Raw genomic sequence first — 21,235 nt, 5'->3', positions numbered from 1 at the left:
AGCGTAATCTGGAACCATTATTTTGGCACTTAGCACACACAGTCCTATACAGTTGAATGCTTTTGCATTTAGTCTCCTTTTTTTCCCAATTGGATTATAAGCTCCTTGAAAGCAAGACAGTGTCTTATATTTTCTCGTGTGTTCCAATGATTTGTCACTCAGATCTTTGCACAGAGATGGTATGAGACAAATATTTGCTAGATTTGTTGGTTGGTTATCATGGTCCTTGGGAATTCACTTCCACTTTGTCTCTAGCAATCAATCAGGGGCATCAGACTAGGTAACATTTCCCAGAGGAGCTGTTGGTCATCTCATTCCAGATCTTTAGTTTGTAGTACAAGCTAATTCTAGACTTTGGACCTCAGGAATTCTGTTTCTTAAACATCTCAGGCAAGGCCTAGGAGCTAATATTACTACTTTGGCATTTGATGTGGCAGCTTGTTCATTTGGGAGCCTTTTGTCTTTGACTTTCTATTGAGTCACTTAAAAGAACCAAGGCGGCCTGCCAAGAGCAGTCCTGATGATTAAAGTTCATTGAGTTATTCCCCTTCACACCCTCCTGTCTCATTGGCTTTATGAGGCTGCTTTCTGTGTCTTCACTTGGGGGCTCAACAGTTAATGAATGGATGTCCTTCGGAAACTCTTAAGGCCATTTTTCTCCTTCTCCTTCCCCCTGGCTGGTTTCTCTTTGTCTCCAAGGCTGCATGCATTGTTCTTAGGTAGTGTGGAGTTAATGCGAGGGGAGGAAAGGTTCTTTCTTTCCTAACTTTGGGGAAATCTACTGCACAGGGCAGACAGTTTTGAAGATGGCCAAACTTAAAGTTCGACACAAAGAACTATAGTAAAAGGAAAGCCGGAGAGGCTAGCACTCCAGTTGCCACCACCCCTCCTTCCTCCCACCAAGGTAACTGTCTTACCTTTGAACCCAACGATCTCTCTTACATGTCCAGTTTGCTCCCCACTGTATAGGAAGGGATAGGTTGGACTCAACTAGCTTTAGGATCAGTGGCTCTAAAGTATGTATTATTACTAATGATTAGTGTTAGTATGTGTGGGGATTTTCCACTCTTGGAATTCTCCTATTCTTTTTGACCTCTGTACTATTCAGCCTGGATTGCTCATTAACGCTCACTCCATCTCTTAATTTAGAAGGCCTAGGAACCCATCCAGCAGACCTCTTCCACTCTGATCTTCCTTCAGCTCTGTTCCCATCATGACACAAACTTTCACCAGCTCCATTTCTGGCCTCTTGAAATCCAAACTACCCTGTTAGCCTTTGGAGCTGCTCCTCCCTATGCACCCTTATCTCTGACCTACCCTTACGTCACCTTTTGTTCTGGTGAGGCCAGCCTCCTCACTATCTCATAAAGAGGCCACGCTCAAACATTCCCATCTCTCCGCTTATGTTTTCCCTTCTTCTGGAAGATTGTCTCCTCACCCTTCCATTTATTGAAATTTTACCCATCCTCAGAATACTAGTTCAGACTTCTCTTTCCTCCCATTTTCTCTCTTTATCCTCTCCTTCCTTCCACAAATTTCAAGCCCTATTATATGCCAGGTATTGTTTTGGGTCTAGAGTATGTTAGTGAGCCAAACAAACAATTTCTCCCTCTCAAGGAGTTTAGTCTTTCTCAAGAAGCCTTATTTTAGCAATGTTAGTCCCCACTGCTTTGAGTCCTTAAGACTTTTACTTGTAATGTTTCTTCTCAGCTTCATTCTTGCAGTATACTATAATAAATATTTATATATTTAATTATATATCTTGCATAATTACGTAATATGTAAATAATTATGTATTTTTTGAAAATGTAGTCTATATTTTGATCATGTTTTCACAATTAGATTGTAAGTTCCTTGAGGACAGGGACCTTCATGCTTCTGAATACTTGAGAATTCCCTACTTAGTCCACTAGGAATCCTTTGTTTGCAAGTGACCAAAACCCCAATGCAAACTATTTTAAGCAAAAACGGAATGAGTTGGCTTGTATGCTGGAAAGGGCCAGGGATAGGGCTGGCATCTGGCCATGATTGATTCAGGGGCTCAGGTTTCCTTTTCCCATACCTCAGCTCTGCTTCCTCTAGGTTGGCTCCATTCCACTCGTGGTGGCAAGATAGTAGCACTGTCTCAGACTGACCTTGTCCCCAGGTCTTGTAGCTCCTAAACAGGGCCTAGAGGTAACATCTACCATCTTTGGAGAGGCCGGACGTGGAATCAGCTTTGTCAAAAGCACTAAGAGTCGGGGAGGATATGGATGCAAGGAAGGGAAAACAATAAGTATGTCACATCCACATATTCTGGAAGCTTAGTAGCTATTTGTTGATTGATTGTTTGGATTAACTCATGTTTGTTTCTATGCTATGTTCAATAGGGTAAAGTAACGAGGAAAAAGGCCATCAATCACACTCTTTGAGGAAGAATATTTGCTGTTTTCTAGTTTGCTAAGAGTAGCTTGATGGCTTTTTTTGGCATACTGACTACTGAGATAAGTAATAATGTCAGTCACTGAAAGATGTGGTATAGGAAGTTGATTGAGGGTGATACGTGTCTTCCTTCTCTCTGCTCTCACGACACTGTGTACATACCTCGTTTATTTATATTATTGTTTCACTGTGTTTGTTGTAGGTTTTTTACTTGTCTCTTCCTGACTGCTCTGCTAACATTGACAGAGGACTTTTGTCTTTGTACTCTCAGAGCACCTGGAAGGTGCTCAAATAAATATTTGTGACAAGAGTAAGTAAGAAAGAACTTTGGCTTAGGAACCCAGTGACCCGGGTTCCAGGCCTAGATCTGCAGCTTAATAGCTGTGTGATCTCCAGAAATTCCTTCCCCTTCTCTGGGCTCTGGTTCGGTTATCTGTCCAAGAAAAAATTTAAAGGCCCTCCCATTACTGAGTTTGTAGAAAGGCAAACCTGCAGGTAAAGAGTGAGACTTGGCAAGGTATTCCAGCATTCTGTTTCCCAGGGAACAGTTCTGAGAGGAGCCGATGACCGTTTTGATAAGAGGCCTTGGTAAGAGATATGGAGGGTAGAGCCTGGTGAAAGCCTCAATTGTCTTCTTCTATAACACTTGCTGGAAAGGTACTAGGAATTCATATTCCTGAGATGGCTGAGGTGACATCATGTGTTTGTGAAAGGCTAAAAGCAGGAGAGACAGATTTTGTGGAAAAAGACCAGCATCAGGCCTGATTCCCAGTGGGGAACGCAGGCTGACCTCATGCTCAACGGGCTCTGAGCACAGCCTGTGGGAGTGGCAGCTCTTGTCCCCTAGGTGCCAGCACGTCAAGGAGAAGGGAAGGACGTGCCTGTGTTGATCTCCTGAAAGATTACATCTTTCTCCCGGCCTCCCCCCGACCCCCATTTTCTCCTCAGAGATAAGGGATTCATAGGAGGGGGTTCCGTGTGACTTAACCAGGCAGAATTCCTAAAAGAGGAGATGAATTTTGAAAGAGGGAAATAAAGGGGTTAATATCTTTGGATTGGAAGCAGTGAGCTGAACAGAATCCCCCAGTACTCTGCTGACTGATGAATTTCCTGGGTGTTCTCTGAAGTGAGGACAGTTTCTAGAGGACTGTGTCACCTGCATTGGCAGGTGTTATATAATTTAGGAGTCTCCATGATTGTAGCTGTGGCAGGGCCCTGTTTTTGTTAAATGATCAGTATCCTGTTAGGTCTAGTTTTTCTTTGAATTTCATCCATTTTGTGACCCTTCAGCTTCTTTCTAAAAAGGAAATGAGCCTCCTTCTAACTCCCAGGACAGGTGTAGTTAGGTTCTCAGCTATGGCCAAGCATGGACAAGGCGTCAGCATATCCTGGGGGGAGCTCTTCTGGACGTGTGTGCTGAGCCTGCATTTGAACTCATACATAAAAGCATTCCTTGCCAGGTTTTGATCTGACACCCTTCGGAAATGATGGAATGGTGATCTGCCAGTGGAGTTCAATGTCCTGGCCAAGCTTCCTGTCCTGAGGGACAGCTTCTAAGATTTGCTTTAAGAATATTCAATTCAGAACTGAAATTCAGCCCATACAAGTGGAGAAATGGAAACCAAGAATTCCTTCCTCCTTTTGGTGCCTGTTTGCTGGACCATTTTCCCCTTAGTTGGCAGGATGGCACTCAGCAGGACATGCTGATTTGGTGGGGTTCAATTTTTGTAATGAGATATAATTCACATACCATAAAATTTACCCCTTTGAAGTGTACAATTCAGTGGGTTTTTTGTTTTTTGTTTTTGTATATTCACAAGATTGTGCAGCCATCGTCACGGTCTAGTTCCAGAACAGTGGAGTTACATTTTGACTTGAATCTTTGAATGAAATGCTAACCAAAGGTTAACTCTGATTTTCAAGAAACTTGTTCTAGAACTTTGGTCCCTTTTGCAAGGGAAGCTGCAGTTTTTATTCAAGTGTCATTTTTATAAAACATAATAGAAAAAGAGTCAGAGGACATTGAAATGTTCTTAGGCTTGTTGCCTAATATCTTTTACCTGCTACTGATGATTTTTAAATCTTTGGTCTTTAGGTGGGGGCTTAATACCATGGCTATCTATCGTAAAGAATATTTGAAGCAAAAGTAATGAGATTGTCTTTGCTTTCTTTTCCTTCCTCTTCTTGTCAAGCCATGCTTCATTAGGGCAGGGCTTGGGCCTGTTTTGTCCTCTGTTGCCATCACCTAGCACAGGGTCTGTTATACAGTAGGTGCACAGTAAAGATTTGCTGAATAAATGGGCTGTGTGAGGTGCCCAGGGGAGGTCATTTTTGGCATGTATCACTCCAGGTCGTTCATGGTGACCTTTGTACTTTGGCTTTCTGGATGGCCATGAAATACATTTATAGCCCTGAGATACAGCTGCATGTAGAAAGTGAGAACTTGACTTCTTCAGTGTAGTTCTAGGGACAGAACCTACAAAGATCCCATCATCCCCAGCTCCCAGGAACTCTCATCCAACTATAAACTGAATTTGCAAAGGCTTCTTGGGTTGATGTGGTGAAGCAGTGTGGGTGGTGTGATTGTGTGTCTTTGCGTGTATACACGTGTGCACGTGCATTCTGGCCTAAGCACACGATGGAGCTGTGTGGATGGAACTGTGAGGAATTCCTCCATGTTTTTATAAATTGACCCTTTCTTCTTTCTGCCCTTGTAGTTTATTGGTCGGCCAGGGTGCAGAGGGGCCTCCCGCCTGGGCACATGGCCCAGGCGTGCTGGCGTTCAGTGGCCTATTGTTTCCTGCCCCTCATATGCATGGACAGAGGACTGGGGCTGGCACAGCTGCCTTCTTGGGGACCATTGTTTGTCTTTGCAGCAAAAGCAGCAGCAGCAAAAGCCTGGACAGAGCACATTTTGCCCTGGACAGAGCAGCCATTCTGTCTTGGAGCTGCAGGCCTGGAGATGGGGGTAGTTGGAGTCTCCCTTAAGTGCCTGTGCAGAGGCTCTGAGGGTGGGAGCCAGGGCGGCATCTCCTTCCATGGGGAGGGGTGGGGGGGCAGGGGAGATGCTCAGTGGAGTCGCATCACTAATTAACTACAGTGGCAGGTGGTATCTCTTAGCAGAGACTCTCCTTTTCCTGGATTGGGGTGGGGATATCGCATTCTCACTTCCTTCAAAGCTGCCCTGTAGAGGAGATCTAAGAAGCAGGAAGGGATCCAGCCCAGTTGTGGACCAGTCAAAACATGGGCTAGTTAGTGAGTCACCGGGCTACTCCAAACTTGACTCTGGGGGCCTGAGTCACCACTTCATCTGGAAGGTGGGGAAGGGGACATTCCAGGGTTTGGAGCGAGAGACACTGTGATTCCCCCAGAAATACCTCAGAGACCCCAGACTCTTGTTCGTTTCTCTTGTTTCCCTGCCCCACTGACAACCTCTTTGACAAGTCAAGGCAAACCTTCATTTGGCTTCAACCCCACTTGCACCTAATTGTATGAGCCTTTGGTAAATTACTTGAGTCATACTTCAGTTTTCTCATCTGTGCAATCAGGACAATTGGGGATACCAATTATGGACTAGTAATAAAGGTTAAATGAGATGATATGTATAAAGGTGTTCAGTAAGCACGTGCTCCCTTTCCTTCAGGGGCCCGGAGGGGATGCCTGAGGTTGGGGTGCACTTTGGGTAATGCTGCCCATTTGTTGAGACACCTAAGGAGGTCAGGGTGGAATTCCATGCTGGCTGGATGCACGTTGGGGCTTCTTAGATTAATTCACGTATCTTAAAGACCTCCTATGAAGTGCTTGTTCCTCAGACAGGACAACCCTGGAGCGGTCTACCTCTGGAACCTCATGGGTATTGTGGGAATTTGCTTAGCCTCCTCTTTTTGTGTGTGTGTGTGTGTGTGTGTGTGTGTGTGTGTTTTAATTAATTAATTTATTTATTTTTGGCTGTGTTGGGTCTTCATCTCTGTGTGAGGGCTTTCTCTAGTTGTGGCAAGTGGGGGCCACTCTTCATCGCGGTGCACAGGCCTCTCACTATCGCGGCCTCTCTTGTTGCGGAGCACAGGCTCCAGACGCGCAAGCTCAGTAATTGTGGCTCACGGGCCCAGCTGCTCCGCGGCATGTGGGATCTTCCCAGACCAGGGCTCGAACCCATGTCCCCTGCATTGGCAGGCAGATTCTCAACCACTGCGCCACCAGGGAAGCCCTAGCCTCCTGTTTTTATGGCGAAGGTGGGCATCATCCATCCTCCTGTGCTCCCTTTCTGCTCCACTAGTTAGAGAGTTTATTGAGGTAAAGTCTTAAATGAATTACAAGTGACTCAGAGAGGGCTGACAGCCCCTTGCCTATCCACATCCTCTTGCACATCTGTTACTGACTGGGTACCTGGAAAGCCTTTTCACCCTAAGATGCCCTGATTCTTATTTAATGGACAAGTTGTAAGTAATATCAATGAGCACTGTGAATGTCCTCTCCACCCACAGTCTGCTTACCCAGTGGCTACTACTACCAGCTACTACTTCTATCTATCAAAGATAGAAAGAGGACAGATGCCTCGAGGAATAGTCTCGGCAAGGGCTGTTGCCTTTAAGAGGCCCAGAAATCCCTGGCAGGAACCAGATGCCTGGCATGCCCTCTGCAGATCTTCCCCCCCAACACCCCTGTAATCAGACTCCAAAAAAACACAGAACAAGAGAGCTTTGATGAGGTAGGCGGCTTTTCTGCACAGCCTTCTGTCTGCTTGAAACAATCCTTCGGTGCTCAGTTTCAGTTCAGGTGAGGTTACTGCAGGTCTGGTTGGCGTTGGTGGTTGGCACGGGAGGAGGCAGGGAGCCAAAGAGGGTAAGAACTACACTCAGAGATCACCTGAGATCACCCATAAAGGACCAGATACTTGTGGTACATCCTGATATCTGTAAAAACAAACAAAAATGAAGATGGGGATGGATGATGGACCCGCAGCTACTCCAAGGCGAAGCCAAATGTACCATTTGCTCATCCCTCATTGCTTCATAAAAGGATGGTTGGCAGAATTTTCAACATCATAGCTTCGTTCCTGGATTTGCCTCTGATTTATCCGCAGCTCAGATGAAAACCCTAGATTCCACACGCCCACCCTATGCATTACAGAGCATAGACTGAAAGCACTGTTACAACTCTACTGTTGGGGAATGAATTTGGAGCATGCAGAGGAAAGGCGTAATAATACAGGTGCTCTTTTTCCCTGGGATTGGAGCTACTGTCACATCCTAAGCTATTGGAGCTGAGCAGGCTTGGGGGTAGGGGTGGGGAAGAAAGGGATGAAAGAAGTGACTCCATTGTGACTCAGATGGGGATTGGGACATAACTTCAGCAGGATACGCACTGCAGGCCTTGCAGTCTGGCTTTGGCAAGCTGCTTCCTGCGGGTGCCAGGTCTGTTGTCAGTAACGAATGCAGTATTGCATCTGAGGCAGATCTGGTTGTATCTGGAGCTGCCATTGCTGCAGTTCCAGAGAGGGTGTTTGCTAACCCTGTACGAGGATTCTGGCCAGCCAGAAAGCTGCCAAGCTAGAGCTTAACCAGAAATATTTCTAGCTTTGACACAGCAGAGGCTCTGAGCATCCGTGAGGATGAAGCATCAGAGATAAGAGTGATATTTGTTGGTGAAAATATCAACTTCTTGAAGATTGATTACATCCAGTGGTATTGGAAACTATGGAATCTGATTGACAGTTAATGGTTTGCATGCCTAGAGGTCCCAGTGCTTGTTTCATTCTTGACTGCCACTATTTGCCCTTGGGCAGAGCCCTTTCTATCTCCATTAAAATATCCTGACCTCTCCCCCTACTTCATGAAGATGTGGAAAAACAGTTTGAAATAATGGGAGAAAGTATAAAAAGTAGGAGTTTGGGCTCTAAAGTCAAGCTGTTTGGGTTTGAATCCCGGCTCCACCACCTAATAGCATGACTTCTTTTTAAGAGTCAGTTTTCTCATCTTTAAAATACGGATGAAAGTAGTACTAACCTAATAGGATGGTTGGGAGATAATTCATTTGGCTCTCTGCCAGAAGGGAGCCTACATTCTGACACTGTGCTGGAAGCACGATAAATTGCTCGTTAAGGGGTAGCTCTGAGTATTATTATGTCTGATAAGCAGTTTCTCTTAAATGATTTAGCAGATCCCTGGTTTCAGTGTTCTTTAAGGGTCTGAAAAGAGTTGGTGAGTTTGGTGGTGCCTCACATCACATTTTAAAAATTAAAGCCTTTAAGTTCCCCAGAGCACAGGGAACAACTAAATGGAAGGGGTAAATGTTGGTGTTATGGTTTTTTCCAGGGATCTCTGTCTGACTGCCTCACCTCGCTTTCATTGCAGAGATCCGTGCTCAGCTCACAGAGCAGATGAAATGCCTGGACCAGCAGTGTGAGCTCCGGGTGCAGCTGTTGCAGGACCTCCAGGACTTCTTCCGGAAGAAGGCTGAGATCGAGATGGACTACTCCCGCAACCTGGAGAAGCTGGCAGAGCGCTTCCTGGCCAAGACGCGAAGCACCAAGGACCAGCAGTTCAAGTAGGGATGCTGTGGCTGTTACTTTTAGAGACCTTGAGAATGGGGTCCGGGATGGAGGGAGGCAGGGTGTGCCACCTCCATCCAATTGTATTTATGAAGCAGGTGACCTAGTGACTTCAAATTGGCTGAGGGTTGAGAGCCCTCAAGGACTTCTCCTTTTCCAGATCAGTCTTACATTCAGTTCGATATCTTGGAGAGATCAGAATAGATGATGAACCACGCTTATAATAATAGCAAACGCCTTTAAAGCTCTTCCTATATGCCAAGCATGGTTCTAAGGGCTTTTACATATTTGTTAATTCACTTAATCTTCACAACTCCATATGTTAGTTATTGTTATATCCCCAACATACAGATGAGGAAACTGAGTCATAAAGCGGTTAAGGAACTTGCCCAACGTCTCTCTCTCTCGCTCTCTCTCTCACACACACACACACACACACACACACACACCCCTAATAAATAAATAGCAGAATAGCAGAGCTGAAATCCAAACCCAGGCAATCTGGCTCCAGAGTCTGTGTTCTTAACCATTTCACCAAACTGTCTTTAACTGGAAGAAATGAATGTTGTAGCCATAAATCTAAGTCTCTGTGCAGACAGTTGCTAAAGCCTATTCCTTCTACATTTACAGTATTTTATACAACTGGCCCCTTCACTTTGTTCTCACTGCCATTGCACTAGTTTAGATCATCATCATCTTTGCCTGAGTGATTGCAATACTTACTGTATCATCTTTAGCAGAGGTTCTCAATCCTGGCCACACATTAGAATTCCCTGGAGAACTTTTTTAAAATACTGAAATCTGGGCCCCACTCCAGATCAATTAAACCAGAATCTCTGGGAGTACAGGCTGGGTAACAGTGTGGTGTAAAAGCTTCCCAGATGATTCTAACGAACAACCAGCGTTGAGGACAACAGTCTTCAGCTTCTCCCCATTCCAGTCTACCTGATCCATTATTATCAGATTTAGTCTTCCTGGAACACACTGGGGATCAGGCAGTGTCTCTGTGCAATGGCCCCCCGATGTCTGTGTTCTTGATACTCAAGATGTGGTCTCCCAAGATCAGCACCGCCGGGGTTTTGGAAATGCAGAATCTCAGGTCCCACTCCCAATCTGCTGTAACAAGATCCCCAGGTGATTTGTGTGCACAATTAAGTTTGAGAAGTGTTGCTCTGTTCACAAAGGTGTACACTCCTTGGCTTGGTCTTCAAGCCCCTCTACATCTGGCCCGACCAGCTTTCCAACCTTATTTCCTGTTTCTGTTCTACTATACTGCAGCCAAACAGAACACTAACTCCACTGGGCCTTTGCTTATCCTGTTATGTGAACTTTTGTGCCCATTCTTCACATCTCTGCAAGTCGAAGCCATACCCATGTTTTAAGACTGAATGCAGATGCAACCTGTTCTAAGAAACTTTCCAGATTCTCCCAGAAGGAAGAATGTTCTCCCTCTTCTAAATTCTTACAGCAGTTCTTTTTTTTGTTCTTTTATTAGGACATTCAGAACTATCTGCCTTATATTATCTTCCCTTAGTGAACTGTATAAGCTTTTCTGATTCATTGTTCAGTCTCCCACAGTGCCTAATGTAATATATAATAGATGCTCACTAAATATTATTGGATGAGTAAGTGAATGAGTGAATTTAAGAATTAATGCCAAGTGTATCTTATTTCCCTCTGTTTTCTATTTTTGTTTATCACTCTAATAATTTGGGACACAATTTATCCTTTACAAGCCAGCTCTGAGCAATGAATAAGTAAGGAGAACATATGATACTTTCAGTAGAAGCCAGAAAGAGAATTTCCTCCAGATGTTTTGTCCTCCGAGTCCCTTATCTTTTGCAAGTCCTGTTCTCTTTATGATAAGCAATCCTGAGAGACTAAAATGTTATTTTAGTATATGATAAATGAAGATCGGTGGGGGGATTGTTTGCTTTAGAAAAAATGATTCAAAGTTGGATTTATTCTCTTGATAAACTCCTCCCAAGTTTAAAATAGCATTTGATTTTTAGTACTATATTATATTCTCAGCTTAAGGACACATTTACTACAAATTAAGGTACAGATGTGCTGAACTGCTCTAAGATCACATACAAGAAATAGGGTGTTTTCTCCAAGACTGGGAGAATTGATTTCCCTTCTGATAAAGTTGGTACCTGGCTTCATTTTTCCCAGACAACAAGTGAGTATTTCTTGAGAGCCAGCTATGTGCTCTGTGTTGTACAGGTATTGGAAGATACAAGACAGGTTTATTGTGTGTATCCATAGGGAGCCACATCTGGTTGGGGAGAAAAGATTTTTAATATAGGAAGCAATTAGAGGATAAAGCAATAATGGTCTCATTAAGAGATCACTGGTTTTATGTAGAATATAGATGTGATAAGAGGTCAATGATCAATCATCAGAGACAGATAAAGGATCTGGAATAGTCAGGAGCATTTTCATGAAGCAAGTGGGATTTAGGTTAGTCCTTAAAGGTAGATTTGTGTAGGAGAGAATAGCATGTGCAAGAGAGAGGAAGGAGTGTTTGGTGGTGAGGGATAAAGGGGCTAGTGAGGGATCCAGCTTCATTACAGGAGGTTCGTATGCATTCATTCAACAAATGTCTATTGTGCATTCCTTGAACTCCTTCAGACCAGACGTTGTACCCTGGGATATAACAATGAACAAGCACCATCTTCCACATGGCACTTATAATAGAATGAGGAAACAGGCACTGAACACATCACACAGTTACATGAGTTGAGGTAAGTGTTGCGGAACAAAAGGACAAAGGGCTACAAGCACTCGTAGAGGAGCCTTTGCCACTCCTTTGCCGTCACTTTATGGCTAGGTTACTTTAATAGCTTCTTGTCGGATCTTATCCTGAGGAGCAATCTATTGATACTTATTCAACAGACCCCTTCTAAATGCCTACTGGGTACTGTGTTCTGTGCTGATTCCTTCAGAGACTGAGATAAGCTCTGGAATCTTGGCTAACAGGGAAAAGAGACGTGTAAACAATATAATGTAAAAAGGGCTTTAACAGAGGTATGAGCAAAATATTATGAGAACACAGGTATTTCCCAAAGCAGTGGAAAATAGGGTTTAGATAAGTAGACACCAAATAACAGTTCTTTGACAGACAAGCAGGGTAGTTCAAATTTGATGTGGCAGCATGGTAGGGAGCCCTCTGGGTTCTTGTGTGGGGAAGGAAACATGAGGAAAGATGGTAGAAGAATGAATTTTTATGCCAGAGAAGGCCAAGATGGAGGTTTTGGGGGGATAATCCATGTACGATGTGAGAGCAAAAAAGAATAGAGAGGAAGGCATATATTCAAGAAGTATTCAAGAAACTGAAGAGGACTGGGTAACTGATTGGGTAAAGAACTGTAATGGTCAGAGGTGACCCAGTGTCTCTAGCCTGGTGACCTGGAAGAATTGGGCATCTATGATAGAAGTGGGGCTGTTGAGGGAAGACCTGGTTTGAATGTGAGCCTGCTCGGGGCATGTTGGGTTTGGGGCGGTGGGAGGGCTGTCCAGTGGAGATGTTGTACTATTGAGGTAAGAGGTGAGGTAAAAAGTGACTATGGAAGATTTGAAACTATATGAACTCAGGGAAGAGAAAGAGAAGGACAGAGAGCTAAACCCGGGACCCAAGGCTTGGGCACACCCAATTTTAGGGAGTAGTAAATGTTAATTACCAGAAGTAAAAGTTACCAGGAGAGGATGGGGGAGGGAAGGCGGAGGGGAACAAAGGAGGGAGAGGTGATTTTTTTAAGCACTTAAAATGATGGAAGGTATGTAGGATAGTGTTGTCTTATGGAACTAGCAGGCTTTCAAGTAGAAGATCTGTAAAAGTTAATCCCAGCAATTTCTTATTGATACTCTCCCATTATAAGGCATTGGGAGAGGCAAAGATGACTAAAATGACTTCCAAACCCAAGAGTTTTCAATCTGTTAGAGTGCAACATGAAATTGCTGATTTTTGGAAGACACAAAATGTTACATAGTGGCAAATTCATGTGGTACAGCCTAATAGAAGAGGCAATGAGACATACATACCAATGCATTTAACACAGGCAAGATGGTGAGAAACTCAGTAAGGGAGTCCAGGCAACATCCTACTTTCATACATAATTTATTCCTTAAAAAGTACAGGAGTTTTACATGGAGTAGGTGGGTTCTATTACTATAAGTATATATGTGAAATTCTGAATTACACCTCACCTGTTGAACTTTGAGCATTTGTCTTTCATTTTCTTCTTTTTGCCACAATTAAACCCATGGTCTGCTTGCATAAGTCCAGGGAACATTTGAGGAATTATGGTGACTGATGATTTCTAACCTTGTCTTGTTCATCCAGGGATGAGACTCTACTTCTCAATGTAACACTAGCAGCAGCACTTGCATTTTTCCACTTTCCACTCATCTCTGTGTTGTAAAACGGAGCCAAGTATTCAGGTATTTGCACGTACAAGTGTTACTGTACAGAGACAACCACAATGCTGAAACGGAGCTGGCCCTTGGCAGACAACGCCACCAGGCCACGCTTGAAACATTTGTTAGCAACTGAAAATTGACATTTTTGGCCTAGGAAAGGCTTTTTAGGCATGTCTGTTTTGGTTATGGTATAGGTTTGGCAGCTTTAATAGACCCAAATAATAGTATCTTACATGAGATGGAGGTTGATTTTTCTGTCATGTAATCGTCTGGGCGTTAGCCATCCAGGGTCCTTATTCCATCCCTAGAGTGTTGCACTTGTTCTGTATGACCGAAGATGGCTCAGACCACCATGTCCCCATTCCAGCCAGCAGGAAAAGCAAAAGGGCCAGGGGCAGGCACATCCTTACCCTTTAAAGGTGCAGTCTGGAAGTGGCACATCTCTTCAGCTCACATCTGACTGGCATGGTTCTACTGAGCTGCAAGGGAGGCTGGGAAATGTAGTTATTATTCTAATGACCAGAAAGTAGAGTTTCTATTAATATAGTTGGAGGGGAAAGATAGTGGGGGACAATTAACAGCCTCTACCACACTGTATGTGATATACGAGCAGGCAGGTGTATGAAAGACCATTCTGCTCATCCACTTTGTAAAGTGCCATAAATGCACAGAGAAGAGTGGGCTTTACGGAGGTGAGGTTCAGTGGATGGGAAATGGAAACACAAAAGTGCCAATGCAAGGTATTGGTTTTATAAGCTTAATTCAATTGAAACGATGCAGAAGTTGTGGAAGGAGGGTAAAAGGATCGGGAAGGAAGCATTTTAGGCAGAGAGAACAGTGTTGATAAAGGCATAGAGCTGGGAAAAACAAAACTGGTAGGTAACTCATCTGTTTTGCTAAAGAACAGGAATAGCAAACGTGATAGTGACATAAGCCTGGAAAAGTTGGTAGGAACCAGATTACAGTGGTCCATGAATGCCAGGTGATAAGAGTTTGGGCTTTATTCTGTAAACATGGGGGACCCACTGATAGTTTTGGAGCATAATTATGGATAGCTGCGATTTGGAAAGGTAACTATGGCAACAGTGCATAAGATCAGCTGGAGCAGAGAGACTGGAGGGAGGAGACCTGTTAGGAAGGGATGGCAGTGAGCCTAAGGTTAATGGGGGCCGGGACTGAAGTCGTGCCCTGGGAACTAGAAAGGATGGGTCAAACATGAGGACAAGAAGCAATTAAAGTCAAAGAAGCTGGGACAGAGGAAGGGCTATGGGTTTTCTGGGTTTCTGGAGTGGCAATTGTATGGTATTTTCATTCAGCCGGAGAAGTGTAGCCTCGATTTCGCTGACTCTAGGGCTGGTCCCTAGAATAGTTCATTCTCTGCCCAGAGCATCTCAGCAGGCACTCGTCACCTCCCCCAGAGCTGTAGCAGCTGTTGGCCCAGTAATGCCATGAATTTGTCTCCCTGTGCTGCCAGGAGAGCAGCTGCCAGCAGGAGCCCTGGACAGACGCATCTCAGGGACATGGAAACTATTCAACTTGGGATGGGGTAGGTTAGCCAGGGCTGAAATTGGTCTACATGAATCGTCCCACCCTTTTCCAGGCTAGTTTCTCAACCTGGCTAGATTTCAGCCCCTCATACTGAGTTAGGTTGGGTATTTTAACTTATAGTCTTAAGTGACCGCATTTAGGGACCAACGTTGCTGAACTGCTGTTTTCATCTTCTCTTGGACAACTTCTTACCCTGGAAGCCATTACCCCGTCACTCTTTGGCTTGGCTTCCTAGTCTGCTTTTCTCCTGCTTACCTTTTGTCCTCTCCCACACGGTCTCAGTGCAGACACCTTCACTAAATCTCACACAACTCTGACTCCATTGCAAAGTCTGACCCTGCAGTCCCCTCCCCCTCCTTCTCTTCCCCCCCTACAGATAGAACTATAGTGATTATTTCTATCTATCTTATTCTGCTTTGTTTAAGATAGGTAATATGGCTTCCTCCATCCCTTTGAATTGTGGGAGGACCCTATTAATGTCTGAAATTCTATCTGCCTGGTTTGATTAAGAGCAGAGATATTATGAGAGGGTAGGAAGTCTTCCTAGGGAAGATGTTCTTACATTTTCTTTGGCTCCTTGAAGAGTCTAAATGTATTCCTGTTTGTTGCTAAGCCTTTGATTGTCTCTTTTAAGTGGAGTCTGTGTTAATATTGCCCAGCAGGACTCTAATTGATAATGTGTTGGCTGGTTTGTTTTTTTTTTTTGCATAAACTTGCTGTAAATTACCTTTCAGTCATAGCTCATTTGGTTTTGATCTCCTACTTTTAATAGCTCAGTTCTTTCTTTTATTTTGAGGTAAGGTTGTGGGTTTTTTTTTTTTTTTTCCTGTTGAGTTTTAGAGGAATACTCCTGCAATGCTATCCCGCTGTGTTCCTTACAAAGACCTTATGCTACTTTATAACCCACTGCCAACATCTTGTCTTTCTTCCAGCTTTTCCTTCTCCTCAACGACAAATATTTGTTGAACATTTTTAAGGTATTAGTCTAGCCTCTTAGAGGAGAGAGATTCAAAGAAGTAGAAGTAGTGGTTCTTTCCCACATGACTTTATAATCTAATCAGGGACAAATTATGCCTGAACATAATAACACAGATATTCACTGTAGGGCAATATGGGGTAAGTACCAAGTGCGTGCTACAGAAGGCATGATGCACAGTTGGTAGGTCAGGAAACTTTCAAGATGGGGAATGGGATTTGAAGCAGACTTGAAAATGGCTAGGATTTTGACACATGGAGAGAGAGGGAGGGGAAAGATGCTATAGCCAGGAGGAAAGTACAAAGCACTTTTGGGGTACAGTGAGTAGACTGGTTTGGTTGGGATAATGAGTGTATATGGAGGAACTGGACAAAAGTAGATAGGACCATATCATGGCGAGCCCTGACTCTTGAATAAGATTTGGCTCTCTGCAGTGGACACTGGAAACCACTGAAGGTAGGAACAGCAAGTGTCCAAGCTGAGGTTATGAACTCTACTTAAGGAAGGTTAACCTTATCCTTAATGGTGATGGTTTGCTAATTCACAAGGAACTTGAGACAGTGAAACCAGTTGTCACAGTAAGTAATAAGGATCTAAATTAGGGTGGGAGGGTAGGGATGGAAAGAATCGAAATCGATTCTTCAGTCCATTTAGCAAGCATGTATTGTGCTCTTACCATGCGCCACGCGCATGCCAGGCAGAAAGATACTGCCCCCTGCACTCCTGGAGCTTACAGTCTAGAGACAGATGGAAAACAGCTGGTACAGGAAGACTCTACAGGAATTACTGACTGATGGGATTTGTTTATTTATTTTTTTGGCTGCGTTGGGTTTTCGTTGCTGCGCGCGGGCTTTCTCTAGATGTGGCGAGTGGGGGCTACTCTTCGTTGCGGTGTGCGGGCTTCTTGTTGCAGAGCATGGGCTCTAGGTGCGCAGGCTTCAGTAGTTGTGACACGCAGGCTTCAGTAGTTGTGGCTCACAGGCTCTAGAGCGCAGGTTCAGTAGTTGTGGTGCATGGGCTTAGTTGCTCCGCGGCATGTGGGATCTTCCCGGACCAGGGATCAAACCCATGTCCCCTGCATTGGCAGGCGGATTCTTAACCACTGCGCCACCAGGGAGGTCCCGACTGATGGGATTTGGGTTTCAGGTAATCTTGGCAACACAAAAGAAAGAGGGCTGTGAAGTTTCTTTTGGACTTGGGTGACTGGTAGATTAATGGTGCCTTTAATAGAAATACCAAAGTTAGGAGAAGGAGCTGTTCTTGAAGGGCTGGAATATGAGAAATTTGGTTCTTGGTTGTTAAGTTTAAGACATCAGAAGGATATTGAAGCTGAAATATCTGTAATTGACAGAAAATGAATAGCTGTATTCAGGGCTAAAGATCTGGACCATAATCAGAGCTAATGTGTGGGTTGTTGGTAGAGAGTGGGGCAAGTTCATAGAGAGATAATGGTTGAGGCTGTGGAAATGTTTGATTTCCAACAGTAAAGGTTTTAGGAGTTAAAAGAGGAGAACATTCTTTGTATTGTCTGTGGTACTCAGATTGCAGAGAGTGAAAAGGGATTTAAAAGATATATTTATTCGTGTATTCATTCAGCACACATTTTGGGGACCTAATTATATACAGACATTGATCTAGGTACTGGGGATAGGAATAAGACACTATCCTATTCTCACTAACATTAAATTAGCAGTATATTAAGGAAATACACATGGAAAGTAAATCTGCTTATTTGCCTGGTTATGAGTGTGTAACTTATTGGAAGGGATGTGAGGGAGGGAGCGGCACTCAGGTATCTCAAGAATCTGGTAGATGTTCAACCTGCAATACTCCTTTCAGTGGGAGGTTAGGTACACAGTTAATTAAAGAGAAATTCTTGTAGTGTCCATGTTCTTGGCCTTGGGCCCAGTATTTGAATGTGCACAGTCTCTGCAGTTACATCACCTCTTGCCGATGGATTTCTCCTCTGGAGTTGAGTTCAGAGTTGTTCACCAGCCTCACAGGACAGCACTGGGTTGAAAAACAGAGTCAGCTGGCTGTGGAGAATGTTATAGCTATGACTGCAAATCAGAAAAGAGTGGAGGACCAGAAAGTTCCTCTTTGAATATGGGGTGATTTTGAGGAGGGAGGTAGGAGGAAGCCTGAAGCTGCCAGAAGGAAGAACCCCTTACTTCTTGGGACCAGTATGTCACTCATTCATTTTGGACATATTTGGGAGCTATTTGTTCCTTCAGGGAAGGTTTTGCCGAGAATTAGCATCTGGTGTTGAGCAAGGGTTGGCTTCCTTTTGCCATGGCTCAAGCTGTCTTTATTTAGAAACTAACAAAAGGTCTGTTGGTGAGTTTTTCACTGGCCCAGTCCATGTAGAACCTTAAGTGGTAGTTGGGTCCTTTTTGGAAGAGTTGGGAGGATAGAAGCAACACAGGCAGTTTGGGGGATCAGCAAGACAGAGTGGTGGCCTGTCTTTTGAACAGAGAAAGAATTCATTTGAAAGCTGTTTGGGAGGCTTTACAGCTTAGCAGAAAAAGCTGAGAGCTTTAATCCAGACAAATTTGGATCTTCCGTTTACAGCTGTGTGACCTTGACCAAGTCACTTAACCCCTTTTCGCTTCAGTTTTCTCATCCTTGCAATGTGGAGAGTAATGCCTACCTTGAAGAGTTGTTCTAAAGATTAGATATAATATATGTAAAGCACTAGCCGAGTGCCTATAACTTACTAGATGCTCAAAAAATGGTAGCCGATCTAATTATCATCACCACAGAAGGAATATAGCTGTGATTGTCAAGATCACAGGTTCTGGAACCAGATTTTCTGGGCTCTGATCTTGGATTTTCTAATTACTAGCTGTGTGATTTTACAAGAAGGTTGTTAGTTGCCTCAGTTTCCTCATCTGTAAATTTTGGATAATAATAGTGTCTACCTCATGGAGTTGTTATGCTGATTAAACAAATTTTAATATATGTGAAGCCCTTAGACAGTGCTTGACCCAGAGTAAGTATAAGTAGCAGTGACAATTTTTCTTGTCCTCAGGAGTTGGAACCAAACATAGCTATACCAGGTAAGACCCTAGTAGATTAGATTCACCATTATTCCCTGCGCACAGTTAAACGTTCTTAAGCCTGGCCCTAGGTAATAGTATGTCAGTCTCCATTTATTTCAGCGACCCCCATGGGCCCTCCCGAATGACAGACTCTTCCTGCCTCTTGATTTTTATGATATGGCTATATTGGGAGGAAATACGCAATTAAGTGACTCTATATAATTGTATGTCCAGTTCTTATAAAAACTCAGCAGTTGTATGTTTTGTCCTATACGGTGTCTTATCCACAAGGTGTCATGAACTACCTTGAACCAGGTTATTAACCCTGGCATGTTATTTTTAGATCCAGGCTCATAATCGTCAAGAGGAGGAAATTTGTCTTACAATCACCCTCAGATGTCCTTGTCCTCACGGAGTTAGTAGTTAGCACTAATTGCCAGATCATTAAAGGTGTAGTGTTGAGACCCACAGGTCCCAACTGCGCCCCAGGGGAATAAAAGAACGCCAGCCCTGTTCAGCCTCCTGAGCGGCCACCATCACGACCAGCAGGCCAGGGCAGCACAAATCTCAGTCATGAGCATAACAGACTGTGGTTTACAGGGTTGTCTGTCTCATGAGGCCAAACAGAGGCTTACAAGCTTCTGCATAAATGGCTTCATATCATCCTTTTAGGGCAGGGAATGATAGAGGGCAGGTCGGGAGCAAAACATGCTTTTATGCACAGTTGGGAGGATGTTGGAGGCTGGGGCCTTCCTGTGTCTCGCTGGCTGTGCCGTCAGAATGTCACCAGGACACACCTTGGGCTTTCAGCTTGCCGGGGCACAGCCCTGGTGATCATGTCCCTTAACAACAGTGCTGGGCTCAGGGAACTTTTAGTATTCATTTTCTTGGCTCTTGTAAGCCCATGATAATTCCACAGGAGACACAGGAAGCAATGTGCGACGGGTTCTTTAATTCTCAGAAATTCATAGCCAATTAAGTGAATTGACTTGGATCCAGTTCTTTTTTAAAGGCAAAAGCCATGTCATCTTTATTGGGAGCTGACTGTGTTAAGTGGGAGGGTTTACAAGATAAGAAGAAAAGACAGTCTCTGCCATAAGGACACTCATAATTGATATGGGGAAAAATCAGACAGGCTGGGAGAGAATAATAAGCACACATGTGCGCATGGGCACACGAATCTAAAAATAGGAGGTTTTAGTAGTGTAAAGCAGGTTTCAGTAGTCACCGGGAAGGGAGGGAAGGTGGAGGGCTCGGGAGGCACTCGTGCTTGGCTCAGCCAGGGAGAGGTAAAGGATAGCAGTTATGTTCTCAATTAGATTTGGTCCCAAGTTAATTGAAGTAAAGACTTTAATATGTAATTTCTGTGCTGCACTGAAGTATCATGCTGTGAAGAGAAAGAGAGTCATGTGGGAAGAGCTCAGTGTTAATGAAGGATTTAGGGAGAATAAGAAAAAAGTAGGGTTTGGGTTTTTCAGAGTTGAAATCCTTTCCACAGTCTCCTGCCCTTATACACCTCCACCGATGATTGGATCATCGCCCCTCGGGTTTTAATTCAGGGAAGATCGATGAGCACAGCTCTGCTTCCTAACATATTTTGGGTACAGCTAGTTAAAGAATCAGGATTAGAAAATGAATCGAACAAACTAGGATTATCTTCAACGGGAGGATGCTGAGCTGTGTTTGCTGATTTCTGCTTAAGCAGTTGGGACAGGGCATCCTTGCGTGGAATTCAGACATCCCTCCCTGGCAGCCTCTGTGTTAAAAGTAGAGGTTGCGGAACAAGTCTGGCAGCTCTCAGCCTGAACCCTTGTAAACAACAGATGTTCGTAACTAAGTTCTGGGGGTGGGGGGGGGGTTTCTGTTGATGCTTGAAATTCTTTGAATTTACAGGCAGCATCTCGAGGATTTAGCAAAAGGAGGAAGTTGTACAGAATCGATGCCGCAGCGTACAGGTGGAAATGATGCCTCAAACATTTCCTTTGGAAGGCAAAAGCACAGGCGTTGAGTGGACTCTGAATAGAGAGCAAATAAACCCAGGAAGGCAGGCACAATTAAGAAAGGTTCAGTTTCTTAGGTTTATTGACTTTCTGCTCTTCTCCCCGCCTGTGCCCACCCCCCCACCGCCTTTTTATACACGGACTAGATTTGTCAGCCACCTCCTTGCTTCTGTTTTCTCTGGTCCTGGGCGGAAATGTGTGCCCTTCCCTATCACTGAGTTCTACATACACATGCGTGCACATGCTCAGGTAGGTGTGCGGCACACTCTTCCATTAG

At 44.1% G+C, this 21,235-nt stretch overlaps 1 protein-coding gene across 5 annotated transcripts in view; it reads left to right on the top strand.

The window, feature by feature from the left end:
* SRGAP2 (SLIT-ROBO Rho GTPase activating protein 2) overlaps nucleotides 1–21,235 on the top strand; it is a 234,012-nt gene that overhangs the window by 81,777 nt on the left and 131,000 nt on the right. For all 5 annotated transcript variants that reach the window (XM_061187414.1, XM_061187411.1, XM_061187410.1 and 2 more), the window contains exon 3: nucleotides 8,775–8,967. In XM_061187414.1, coding sequence (XP_061043397.1) covers nucleotides 8,775–8,967 — 193 coding nt within the window. The remainder of the gene's footprint in view (nucleotides 1–8,774; nucleotides 8,968–21,235) is intronic.

Source organism: Eubalaena glacialis, chromosome 3, assembly GCF_028564815.1.
Source record: "Eubalaena glacialis isolate mEubGla1 chromosome 3, mEubGla1.1.hap2.+ XY, whole genome shotgun sequence".
NCBI lineage: Eukaryota > Metazoa > Chordata > Mammalia > Artiodactyla > Balaenidae > Eubalaena > Eubalaena glacialis.
The sequence above is the reverse complement of the archived record's forward strand: the minus strand, read 5'-3'. Positions and strand labels throughout refer to the sequence as shown.